General features: G+C 45.3%; 1 protein-coding gene across 1 annotated transcript in view; it reads left to right on the top strand.

Moving 5' to 3' along the window:
* The window catches only part of GLRA1 (glycine receptor alpha 1), a 36,710-nt gene that overhangs the window by 4,841 nt on the left and 18,371 nt on the right, over positions 1 to 13,498 (top strand). The window contains exon 2 of the mRNA XM_053991357.1: positions 10,171 to 10,301. Within this exon, the coding sequence (XP_053847332.1) occupies positions 10,171 to 10,301 (131 nt within the window). The remainder of the gene's footprint in view (positions 1 to 10,170; positions 10,302 to 13,498) is intronic.

The raw sequence follows: 13,498 nt of genomic DNA, 5'->3' as shown, positions 1-13,498 counted from the left end.
GACCACTTAATGAATAGAATTGCTATTTAGGTACTGATGAAAGACAAGGGTCTTATAAAAATAAATCATGTTTAAAAAAAAAAAAAAACCCACACTAATTCACAACATTTAATTATGTCAAATCACATCACCCATTCTCACTTGCTTATTTTCCATAACCTGGAGCTTTTCTGAGATCCCAGAGTGATCAGTGTTAAGACAACAGATAGGCTGTTTACAAATTACGACTTCCATCTGGTTTATTTGCCTGTATCAGCTCTCACTGTTGTGGCACATTAAATTAGGGTTTCACTATTTTCAGTAAATTACCCTTTTGCTCTCATTATATAACATGTTTCTACTGACCTTGATCTATCAGCAAGAGCAAAATGATTGGGTTTATTAACTATGGTTACACCTGTGCACCTCAAACCTTCCAAGAGAAAATATTCATCATAAGCTTTCAAAAGCTAAAAATGTCATTCCAGCACACTTTTCCCACCACGGTTTGATTCAATTTTTTGAGGGGCAAAAAAAGTAATTCCAAGAACATTTGATAACTTTAGTTTGGAAAAAAAATACAACAAAATGACAAAAACCCAAACCAACAACACACCAAAACCCAACATCAGCTTGGGATACATGAAGAAAAAAGGAAGGAGTGAGAGAAGTAGGAATTCTTCCTGCAAGACACTGGAAGGATCAGCAGCAGCCATGACCAGAAAACTCAACACCAGACTGTCTGGCTGCTGACTTCCAGACCTACTTGCACAGCCCAGGGAAGAGCAACTTTTGCATTGTACCAGCATAAAAAACTATTGCTAATTCAACAGGTCAGTACCCTTTAAAGAGACAGAAAATTCACCGATTTCTCTCACCCTTTCCTCCAAAGTATCCAAACAATTCACATTTGTGTTTACAAAGGCAGACAGCACAGAAACCATTTCCCTCCAAAAGAGGTGGTTTGCATTGGGATTTCTTAGCAAAGATTGGGGCAAAAAGTTATGAGTTCCCTTCCCCTCTTGGGAAAGTGCTGATACAGCCCAGCTGATCTGGTGCTATCGATCCCATACACACCTCCAAGCTGCTCTTAAATCTCTCTGATGCTTCAAGAGACTAATGCACAAAAACTGAAAAAATCCAGAAATACAGTATTTGTCCTCCCCTCAGCAAAGCCCAAAGGGGGCCTGCAGAGAACAGAAATATGGAGGCAGATGCACCCATTGTTGACAGGAGCTGAGCTTTGCCCTTTATGGAGACAATTAGTTCATCCATACAGTGCACCACGGTGAGCTGCTGATCTGGGGACTGCATCACATCTGCCTGGTACTTGGGCACCTGTAAATACATCTCTGCTGGGTATAAGTGCCAGCAAAAAGAGCAGGAGAAATCTTAATTTACCAAACCTCACAAAATTTAGATTTTGAGAGGGAGGGCAAAACACAAGAAAACACTTTAGCACCCCTGTTTTCCTTTTGATTTCTCCCTCTTCACTCTTCCATTGAGGCTCACAGCCTGCTAGAAATAAAACAAAATAAGGGGGAAAAAAAAGGACAAAACATCCAAGTGCCTTAGCAGCCAGGCAGGGAACCCTCTTGTGTTTATCAGTGCCTCACTGTGGGTGGGTGAAGAGGGAACAGAGCACCTGGGGGCTGCCAAGCCCAGGAGTGTCGCATGGCTGGAACAGCAGGGCTTGCAGTGCCATCAATCATCCCGGGCTGCCTTCAGAGCAGAGCCGCCGACAGCAGCTCCCCTCGCCCTGCCAGCGGCGCCTGCGACCACTCGCCCAGAATGCAAATCCCGAGCCCAGCCCCGGCAGGGCCGGAGCAAACGCACAAATCAATTAAACAGCAGTGCAAGGGGGATCAGGGGTGGATCAGTCTGGCTCAGCAGCAAAACGCAGCTGAGCCAGGAATCCTGCAGGAAAGCCAAACAAAATCATGTTTTTCTCGCCTTTACTTGATTTCTTCCAATTTTGTTTTTATTCTTTTGTTTCAGCTGATGCCCATGAAAAGATGCATTGTATAAAGCCTCGAGCAGAGACCCCTCCTCTCTCTTTCACGGGGGAGTTACAAAACCTGAAAGCTTGCAAGGGCCAGCTGTTATCAGCACCCTTTAAAAAAGCCTTAGCTCCAAATGTCCCTGCTGGTGCCAACGGTGCCTGTGCAATGTTGGTTCAGTCCCCCATTACAGCAGAACATGTTCACCACAGGTATTATTACCCCAGTGAGGAGTGGAGAACCTCCGGCTTGCTGGGTGAGGGAATTTTGTCCACAGCCTGTATTCACAAAGTGACTTTCTGAGGGGCATGTTTACAATCCTGTCTCTGCTCTCACTGCTTTCACCCTCTGAAATCACTGCTGATCAGGGGAACAGCTGCTGGCACACCCACACACAACACAGAATTCTTTCCTGCACCAGCTCTCCCAAGATCTCATTTACAACCCAAAATGTGTGTATCCCACCTCTCCTGCCATCCCATGGACCTGGGAATTGCAAACATTGCCCAGCTTCCAGCCCCATCCATCACACCCTGACATAGAGCTGTGGACTTTGAAATCATCTCCCAGCAGTGTGGCTGACAAAGCAGCAGCCTCATCAAACACAACTTGCTCTCCTGCACCAGGGCTGAAAAGATGGAGTTTGGTTTCTTCAGTTCTCTGACAAAACAAAGTCAAAGGGCACCTGGAGTAAGGAGGAGAAACTCCCTCCTGGGCAGGGGACCCAGGGCTTAGCCATTCATTCCAGAAGTTACACTTCATTATTACTCATGAATAAACTGATGAATTACACCAGGAATCACAGAGGGCACATTCAAGTCCAGCAGGGTATTTGTCTTGCAATGACAATGATCAATTCCATCAGAAAATACCAACATGAGCGCTCTCACCACACAACTCACTTTACACAGCACAGATTCCATCAGAGAGCCCCAGTTTTACCACAGGACCCTCAGTTTTGTAGGTAGGTTACACAGGTTAGCTCAGGAGACCTCTTCAAAGGATCTGCAGCATAAAGTTCTGTCTCAGAAGATAAAATCCACCACCACTCTGCACTACATGTCATATCTCTTGAAAGAATTCTATTCATACTTCTGATTTAGCAAAAAAAAAAGGTTACAATTTCCTTACCCGATCTTAATGAGCAGCATAAATCCTTAAACTAAAACTAATTTTTCAAGAGCTGCCGTAGCGAGCTATTTGAACTGATGGGAACGCGCCCGAGAGCGCGACTGCAGAGCTATAGATAGAAGAGCACCCACGATTTCTCGTAATTCTCTGACACTTGTCTGGTCTGTGATCTAAAAACCTCTGACGTCAATTGAGGTTCCCATTGCAGCTCTCCATCCAAACACCAAATCAGGAGCACATCAGCAAAGAGAATATTCTTACCTAGATTATGAAGCTTAATCTTGTTAAGACGTTTCCCCCCTTTATTTACTGCCTTCAGGAGGGCTGTTTATGCACGACTTTGAATATCTGACTAGCCCTCCTGACTTTAAAAGGAATATGCAGTGTGAGTGTGTGAAGCTACAGACACATGCTTTTGTCTTTGCAAGGATGTTTTCCCCTTTGTTTTTCAACAAAAAACAAAAAGCAATTATAACTTTGGTTTTTTTTGTAAGCCTCTCAGCATAGGCACAGGTGAGAGTCAATGCTGGTGTTTGCTGGATTTATCTCACAAGTGGTTAAAACCTGAGTTTTGACTTGTGCTTCTCTGTTGTTTGAACTGTTTTCAGACCTGTCTCAGAGGCTTAGGATCACACCTCTCCAGAAAGTCCCTGCTTGGGCTCCAAGAGCTGTAGATGTTTCTGGAAGAGGGAATAGTTGAGAAAGTCACTAGAGATAATGCCTGTAGCATTAGTATGTGATTAGCACTAACACTTCTTGTGTTACTTGTGATAAGCAAGAGCGACTGCACAACAACAATCCTTGTGAGGACCAGAGACCCAGCACAAAACTGAGCATTATTCCCATACAATTAATTGGTCTTCCTGTGCTATTCCCAACTATATACAACATGCAGATTTCTCCTCCCCCCAGCCAATTGTCTAGTCATTTATTATTTTCTTACTGCTCTGTCCAGGCAGCGTCAGCAAATGTTCCAAGTGTTGGTGTCTTTCCATAGAGTTAATCAGTGTAATTGGGATGGTTTATAGTTCTGGACAGAGTGTTTTGCCATATGGCATAGGAGCCATGGGCTGCAGGAACGTGGCAGTGGAGCAGAGACACCAGAATGCTGCAGTCTGAAGAGATTTTTCTCACTCCAGTGAAGTTGTTACAGCTTTCCCTGGATGGGAATGATCACAGAGGGTTAATACCCTGAGGTTCATGAAAAAGTGCCTCCCAGCTCCTCTCCTCAGGTACAGCCACAGGGACCAGTGACAACAGGGGTGGTGAGGGACCTTTGAGAGTGTTTTGGGATCCTTTGGGTTAAAACTTTAACTGATTACATCCTGTGACTACTGCAATGCAGTTACTTCTGGTGCAAGAGCTGGAACTGGTTTAAAGAGCTCACAGCAACAGAGCACAGCCATCCAGGACAGAAACATTTAACAAGTCTGCTCTTTCTGTCCTGTCCCCATCCTCCTACCACTAATGGAGACACATAATAGCTCATTGCCCATTTCTTTCTCAGAGTGAAATCTCTCCACAGGTTCTCAATTTCCATATTTCTCCAGTCTCACTACACACATCCACTTTCCTATCCTGCCTGTATCCAGGCCTGCTCCCTGCCTATCCTGCATAAGCACTCAACTGAATTAAGAAAACAACCATGTCCAAATTCCCTTCCCACCTGTGAGAATTAACTTTAAAATTCCCCCCTGAGTACACCCCACACCCACACGCCAGGGGCTGTAACACACCATCAGCTGAGCATGACCAAGGGATTGAGACCACCACCGTGAAACCAGCACATCTGTAACACTCACAGCTCCTTCTACTCAGCACCAGGATAGGCCAAAAATTCTGTATTGGGGCTCTCTTCTCCCACATACCTCTACTATCCCATCATCTCCTTTCCACCTCTAATGCTGCAGGCCAGAAATTCAGACAAGGTGATGGAGAAAAACAGGCAGGCAATGAGTTTCATCCTATTTAATTGAATTGCATATCAATATTGATTGTGCTATTAATTTTGGTAGTAAATCTAATCATTAAAATAAAAAGTCTGCTTGCAGTCTCTGCCAAGCCTTCCCAGCAAGGGTCTGGCAGCATTCCCCTCCAGATAACATGTTGGTGTGCAATCAGAAATAAATGTCTGGGTGCAGAGTTTAGGGCTGCCCCTTTTTATTTTCAGGACAATCTGTCCTTCCTGCTGCAGAGGAGAAGAGAGACAGGCAGCCCCAGCATCCTCTGAATCCAATCTGGGCTCTGCTGAGCTCCAGGATCTTCTCAGGGGCCTCTGTGCCCAGGGAGGGAGTTCAGGAGGAGGAAGAAGAGAGTTACCCCGGGCTGCATTGTTAATCATGGACAGCACAATGCCTTTCTGTGCTCTGATGTTCTCTGTGCAGCTGCACCTCTCAGAGCCCGCTGGAGTAATAAAACAAAACTGATGAATTCTCCCACGTCCCCCAGCCTGGCTTCGAAGGAAATGGGGAAAGCAGTTATTCTGCACACCTCAGCCTGCCTCAGAGCTGATGGATATTTCCCTCCCCTGGGATATCTTCTTAAAGAACACGTCACATCTGAAGGACAAACGTGTGAAGCAGCTCACCTGAACGCTATTCCCAACACATCCCTGCCAAGGTTTCTGGCTTGATGTGTTTCAAAAATGAAATTCAAAAAAACCCCAAACAAACCATTTCAGAAACCTTTGCTGAGGAGCACAGGGTAGGGGTGAGGGATCTTCTATCTCCCCAGCCTGCAGAGACTCCACTTCTCTGGAGCCACTGATGTGGCACCACTTTACCTTCACAGGGACCTGAGCCTTCCACACTTTGCAGAGAGATATTTCCTTTGCAAACACTTGTTTTGCAACAGTTTGTTTCTGCTGCCAGACATGATTTTTTTACACTCTGAATTAATGATTAACAATTAAATTATTTGACAAGGGAATAGAAGACCTGTGCTAATTAAATTCCTTCATCAATCCTCTTTGAAAAGAAAAAAAAAAAAAAAAAAAGAAAAAGAAAAATGTATTTCTCAGTATCAGCATTCAGCCAGAACAGGGCATTTTCTGATGTTGGACTTAATTAGATGGACAACCATGGCACAGCCAAAAAAAAAAAAAAAAAAAGTACAAAAATACTGCTCAAGGATCACACCAATGGGATGAGGAAGAGAAGGAAACAGCGAACTGGGAAGCCAGGAATCAAGTGAACAGATACATCCAGACTGCAGAAGAGTCACTTTCTAAACCAAATAATTGTTTATAAGAATATATGATCTGTTTAGCTGAAACAAAATGATGCAGACAGAGTAAACAGTGTCTGTATAGGCTGGGAAAAACCAGCAATAGGTGTCCTGCAAGGCCTGACTGCTCTGTTTTAAGGGATGCAATCCTGAGCTGCTGGGCTGCTCATCTCCACCACGCTCACATCCTGCTCGTGGCTGGACCTCCTGGGGGCTTGCTGGTGTCTGCTTACACGCCAGCATTAATATCACAAAAGATTATGCTAGTTCATCGACCCTTTGAAGAGATCCTTCCCATTGTAGCTGCTGTGATGATTGCCTGATGGCACTTTCTCAGCCAGATCCACTAGGGATTACAGCAGCATAAATAAGATAAGCTTCTGTCTGACTGCTATTAAAATGCGTCGAGAGCTCGGCTCAGACAACTCTTACACCAGTGCAAACTCCATCCTCGGTGGGTTTGTTACAGCCTTTGCCTCCCTTTGTTTATTCACAGAATAAATCTTCTCTCTGAGCAACACAACAACCCACACTAAATTTCCAATTCTCTTCTATTGCCAATGATTTTAGAATCCCTTGGCAATTCCCCTCTCCTTGTCTCTGTGAGCCAAGAGTCGAACAGTCCTGTGGGACTTTGGAGGGTGTTCTGGAAGGACTGAGGGATGGAGAAAATCCCAGAAAGCTCTCAAGGCAACACAGCACTAGTCCAGACAGACCTGGAAGACAGAGGAAGCTGTCAGACTTTTTGGGTGCTGTCTGAGCTAAGCTGCCATTGCAAAGCTCAGCTGTCACAACCAGAGTGAAGACTTTGGGGCTTTGCTAGACAGAATCCATCTACCTAAAGCAGTGGGGTGGATCAGCCTCTCTGCAGCTCCCTGTGGTGTTTTCTGCCATTATTTCTAAGATAGAGAACAGACTCAGCTGCCTGCTTCTAGAAAGGCTGCTCCCCATGCACTGCTTTCTTGCCTTTTCTTGTTAAATCCAGGGGGAGTCGAGTTTCAGGAAAGTATCTAGTAACCAAACAAACTGGAGGGAACTCAGAACTCACCATTCCCAGGTAAAGCCACACAGCAGCCAGACAGATTTTAAAACATGCATCAAGCCACTGGAGCCTTGTGTGACAGTTTCAGCACATCCCCAGAGGTGCTTCCAGGGACTGGTCACAGGGATGCAGCATGAAGCTGCAGAAAGCAGCGGGGCTGTGAGAGGGTGGTCCTCTCCCAGAGCTTTCTGAGCTTCAGTTATCCAAATATTTATTTCCATGCGGGAAGTGAGCCCATGAAATTAATTTATTTGCAGCTTTGAAGCAGAAAGGATCAGAAAATGGCACCCAAGAAATACAGATGCACTCACTGGAAGTGGGGTGAATATATCAAGTAGAGGCTTTCACATTGAATTTAGGGGAAAGATGAGCACCGATGTCTGTGCTTTTCCACCTCATTATTTAAAACAAATGCCAGGGGAATTGCAGTTTCTAATTATCTTTTTCCACTTAAAGATTATTAGATGCTTATTAGGTTTGTATTGCCTCTCCCCTCCCACACACATTTTCCATTTCCATATACTTCATCCAGTCTACAGTTAATGAGAAGAAATCAGTGTATTGCACTGTCTGGCATCTTGCTGAAGTGGCAGAAGTCTTTGGTTACCAAGTAATTTGCTGCTTAATTGAAATCTTTTCTCTGGACTCATTGCCATGCAGACACTCCATTGGAATGCAGTAGTCCAGCCCAGTATTGATTGTCCTCCCACTCCCAGCTTTCTTCTACGTTTGCAAATCAATTGCACCCTGTTGCTTTCCTTCTAAAAACAAATTAAATTAAAAAACATCACCCATCCCACAACCCCATTTACCCCTGAAACACATTGGTTCTGCTTTGCAGTATTTTCTTGGGGCAGAGATGGGGACAAGACAAGAAAAGGGACATGGTTGTAGCAAGAGCAAGATCCACATCTTGTCAGATCACCACCGAGAAAAAAGTGCAGCAGCCTGTGCAGATATGGTCCAGTGGGGGAGTGGATTGGGAGTACTCAAAGGAGTGAATAAAATCCTGGTTTTAGGCTCTCACTGGAAGTGATCTGGAATTAATCTCCCCTCTTCGCTGCAAATTAAACTATTTTTTACAGTTAAAAATCCAGCAGAGAACTCTGTTGCAACTTGCAAAAGGAGCCAGACTGCAGTTGTGAGTTTGCAGGACTGAAAACCAAGGCTTGGCAAGCCACTGCTACTGACATCAGAAAAGAAAGTCAATGTAATGCAGGTTACCAGATTCCTGATTTTGATATTAGACACCCAAGCACTGTAGAATCCAATCTGATTTTTTAAAGTTTTGTAGGAATCAAGTGGTTCAAAATGCTCTTATCAAAGCTTTGTCAAGATAACGTGTCTCTTTGGGGTTTCAGCTCAAACTTGCATTGGAAGAGCTCATCTTTGGGGGCAGGATCACATTAATACCATGCATAGTTACAGTCCCAAATTCTTCCCAAAAGATCTTGTGTCTGTACTTGGCACTACTCCTGCAGGTCTGACTGCTGCAAAACTTCCCAAGGTGAGGCCCTCGTGCTGTCAGAGGACTCTGGTGTCGTTTGTGAGAAATATGTAGCCAAAAAGCTTGTGCCAGTTGTAAACTCCCTTAGACCTCCCAGCTGCTCTGTCAGGAGCTCCTCACCATTCCCACAGCCTGTGTACTTAAAAAAATTCAGGAGTTTTGTAGAGTGTGAAGCAATGGCCTCACTTCTCCTGAGCAGCTTCCTTTGGCTCATGGTACATTTGCATTGCAATGCTGCCTGCAGGCTTTACTCAGCACCAGGCACCTGAAGCCACAGGCTCACCCTTGCCACATTGCATAGGTGATTTGTGGCATTTTTTGGATCATCTAGGCAGTTTTACTCAACACTTGCAGCCTGGGAACAGACTGGTGTTCAAATAGAAACCATACAACCAGGGGGAGGGTACTGAATGGTGTCTGTTCCTGTCTAGGAAGTCAAACCTTCCTGCAAAGCTGAGAATGAGCACCTAATACCAAGGGTTGCTTGCTCCCTTGTAGATGGCAACAACTGATTTCCTAAGCTCAGATCATCACCTTGCAGATCTTGCAGACTCCCATCGAGTCAGAAGGCACATTGCCAGCCATAGGTTTTTGTCTTCTACAGATAAATTCATGATTTCACTCTTTCTGCCCCGGGGTCCACATAGATCCCTGAGAGATTCCATTTCCTTTCATCTTCAACACGAGTAAAATTTCAGGATCACACTCTAGTTCTGTGCTGAACTCAGACCCTGCATTGCAGGTAGCAGTAGCAAAGGCTGGACTGATCAGCAGAACCACCCCTCTCCCCTCCAGCCCCACAGGCTCTGCACGAGCTGAACCACTCCATGATGCTCATTTAAACCTCAAACTCCAGATTTCTCTGATCCTACCTGCCTTTTGGAAAATCATACTGTCAGAGTACTGAATATGCTCCTTGCTATTTGCCCTGTAATTAAGCAGTAATTGCTGCCCAAGGCTAATCTCAGAGTGTATTTTACCTGTGGAGCTCAGCACCAGAGTTCACATTTGTAATTCAGTGGCACCGCAAGGAGCTATACCTAAACTCACAAAAGGATTTTCACTGCTCATCATCTCTCTTCTACTTTGGTGGCAGCTGGGATTCTGTATTTGGAGATGTTTGGGCTGGGCAAACAAATTAGCTGAGACCAGCCTCATTAGGAATTCACATGGGTACCCATCCTGCCTCAGCAGGAATAAGATGCTGACTGCTCTGTTTCTGGACCCCAGGCCCTCCCCAGCATGGGATACACACTGAAACCTCCTCTTTATTTCTACTTGCACAGCCTGGCAGCCTCCAAGGAAGCTGAAGCAGCAGCTCGATCTGCCCCCAAACCCATGTCTCCTTCCGACTTCTTGGATAAGCTGATGGGGAGAACTTCAGGATACGATGCCAGGATCAGACCAAATTTTAAAGGTATGCAAAAAAAAACCAACCCAGCTTTTTTCATTTTGGGACTGAAAACTGCATCCAATCCTCATTTATATCTCCCTAATGCTGTATGAAATATGAATATTTATGTTCTTACCAATATGTATTATAAATATATTTGGCAGATGGATCCTTGTAGATTTCTGGAAAGACATCAACAAATGTCTGCTCAGAATGGAAACAACCTTGTAAGAACTTCACATACTGTAAGCATAGGGCCCCCCAGTCCCTGCTTGGATCAGGGAATCTCAGTGTATCAATCTTAATATACAGATTGAGGATCCTGTCAAACCAAGCAGTGGCTGGCAGGGAACTGATCTTCTTTAGGGTTTCCCCAACTTTCCTTTCCCCTGGCGTCACTCACTGCCCACAGCACCTGCTAATGGCAAGCAATGGTCCCCCCTTACAGCCACTGCAGCCAAGAGCAGCCTCTCCCATCAGCTCCCAAGAAATCCCACAAGATGCCAGGGGCAGCTCAAACCCATCCCTGTCCCCCATAATAAAGGGGCTCTTCAGCCCAACACTGCTCTGTTTTTCCCACCCAGATTTCCAGTCTACCCCATATTCCATGGCAGCCAAGCAGCCCTGAGGCAAGCCCTGGCAGAGGCAACAAAACCTCTTTTCTCCTCGAAACACCTCTTCTAGCAAGTGTGGGGTTTTTGGATGGCTTTTTCAACTGGTCTAATGGAAGATGTCCCTGCACATGGCAGAGAGGATGGAACTAGAGGGTCTTTAAGGACTCTTCCAATTCAAACCATTCTATGATTTTTTGTTTTCCTTTCTTTTTAACTGAGCTCACTTTCCCAGGGGCTCTTTGGCCCCACATCACACACAGAGATAAAGCAGGACTTGCTCCTCTCAGCCACTGCCCAGCCATCTCCAAAGCTCATTTTGCTCACTTCTTTTGTTTCCTGCAACCAGTTCCCTCTCCCCTGGAGCCACTGGCAGGCCTGACAGGATTTCCAGGACCCATTAATCACTGGTGACAGCACCTGGCACCCAGCTTTGAACAATAAACTCTGTACTGGGCTTTTAAATCCAAAAAAAGGTGGGAACCCTGTGTCCCAGTAACCAGCCAGGCAACAGAGGACACTGCTGTTCTTATCCAAATGACAAGGAGTTAAAATACCACCCTGTGAACCTGCCTACCTCTAAATTATGCACACACACAAATTAAACTTTAATATTTAATGAAATGTATACATTCACTTCCTGCTGAAGGCAGTTGTATTGCATTTTTATTTGAGATAATTTAATTTCAGTTTTATTTCGATGAACTACACCTTCCCCTCAGGGCAGTTTTGCTGGCTTAGCCTCCCACACATAAATCAGGCTCCAATTTATATGGGAGGCATAGGAGGTGTTTTACAGAGCTTGGGGTTGTAGCTCTGAAAGCACATCATTTAAATTAACTGCAGTAACTCAAAAGGACATTTTAATTGCTTAGATCTAAATGAAAATAATACCGAAGATCCATATCAGATTGATTTTTGGGGAGGGGAAGATTAACAAAAAGAAGATTGCAGCTTTTCCGTAAATGCTGTGAAATCTGGACTTAGCTGTGGATTCACATTCTGAGAACAAATAAGTAGTATTTGGGTTTTAAGTTGGAGGATGAAGTCAGGAGCTCGGGCAGAGCTAGGGAGGAACCTGGCAGGGGACCTCTCACCCAGGCTGTGCCCCCATCCCTGCTGCTGGAAAACTCCATTCCTCCGCAGCTGCATCCCAGCAGAGAGGAGGAATATTTCAGTGGCAGGCAGGGAATTTTCTAGAGCCTCTCACAAGCTAAAAAAATACCAAAAATCACCAAATCCTGCAGGGACATCATGGCTCACCTTAAACAGAGAAGAGCTCAGTGCCTCAACAAGAGCTGGGCTGCCCCAAGGAGCCTTCACATGCAAGGGGCCAAACCCACCCCACACTCAGATTTGTGTCAGCACTGGATCAGGAACAGGGCAACCAAAATACTCACACCTGTCAGAGCCACGAGCATGTGCAGTCATCCAGGAGATTAGCTGAGTGTTTTCCTTATACTGTGCCCTTTGGGAAGGGAATCACCTGTTCAAGGACCTTTTATGTGGCTCATGAATGGATCCAGAACAGAAAAACAATGCCCCTGAACCCAACAGAAGGGATGAAACATATACTAAAGCCTGATAACTGTGTGCTTTCAGCTTATGGATAAACTTCTGGATAAGAGAGGTTGGTGAAGGCAAGGGGGGAAAAATATACAATTTTTGTGTCTGAGAACTCAAGCTATGCCAGTGTTTAACAGTCTGGATAAAGCTGCACAGACTGAACAGTGTGAGATGCTGCTGAGCTGGCAGTGCTTCCCTGGGGGCTGGCAGTGCTTCCCTGGGGGCTGGCTGACACAGCCTGCTCAGATTGCCTGGGACTCACACCAAGAAAACCCCAGTAGAGAGCATCACTGCAGGGGACAGGCACAAACTTTCAGAGGAGGCCAAAGCAGGAGAGAAGGAAAGAGAAATGAAGAGGAGAAAACCAAGTTCCAAATGTTCCTCAGTAATCAGGAAAATCCATTAATTTCCACACAGGAGGAAGTTTGCACTGATTAGAGGCACAAGGCTCTCGTTAAAGCCATTCCTCCCCCCCAGTATTTCATGCTGCAGCAACTGCCAGACTGCAGATGTGACCTTAACAGGAACATCACTCCCCCAGCAGGCTGAGCCACCAGGCAGTGTTTGAAATGCAGACACCAATCCTGATTCCATAAAAAAATGGGGGAATAATCTGAAAATCCACACTCTCTTTTGTCACAGATCTTATCTTCCCAGAAGCATCTGTCAAAGGGATGATATGGGATTAACTCTGGTGTAAAAGGGGACATTGGTCCCTGGGGCAGTGTCTCTGCTCTCTGCCTGGGCAGTGCCCACAGCATCCTTTGGCAGCCCCCAGAGCAGAGGCCCCTTTTTACTTCAACCCACTACAAAAAATCATCTCATTATGTGTGAGCAAGCCACAGGTTTGCCAGGCACCAGGTATGCCCTGGCTCCAAAATATTCCCCAGCATTTTGCTTTGTGCTGAACTGCAGCTCTTGGCATCTCCCTCTGTCTAAATGCAGCATTTCCACCTCAGATTTTCCAGGCAATGTTATGAAACACTTCCAGTCACACCTTGGGGCATCAGTACCACATGAACAGACATGTTCCCATGCCCTCAA

Source organism: Vidua macroura, chromosome 15 (genome assembly GCF_024509145.1).
Source record: "Vidua macroura isolate BioBank_ID:100142 chromosome 15, ASM2450914v1, whole genome shotgun sequence".
In the NCBI taxonomy this organism is placed as follows: domain Eukaryota; kingdom Metazoa; phylum Chordata; class Aves; order Passeriformes; family Viduidae; genus Vidua; species Vidua macroura.
Note: the sequence above shows the minus strand (reverse complement) of the source record. Positions and strands in the feature narration are given on the sequence as shown.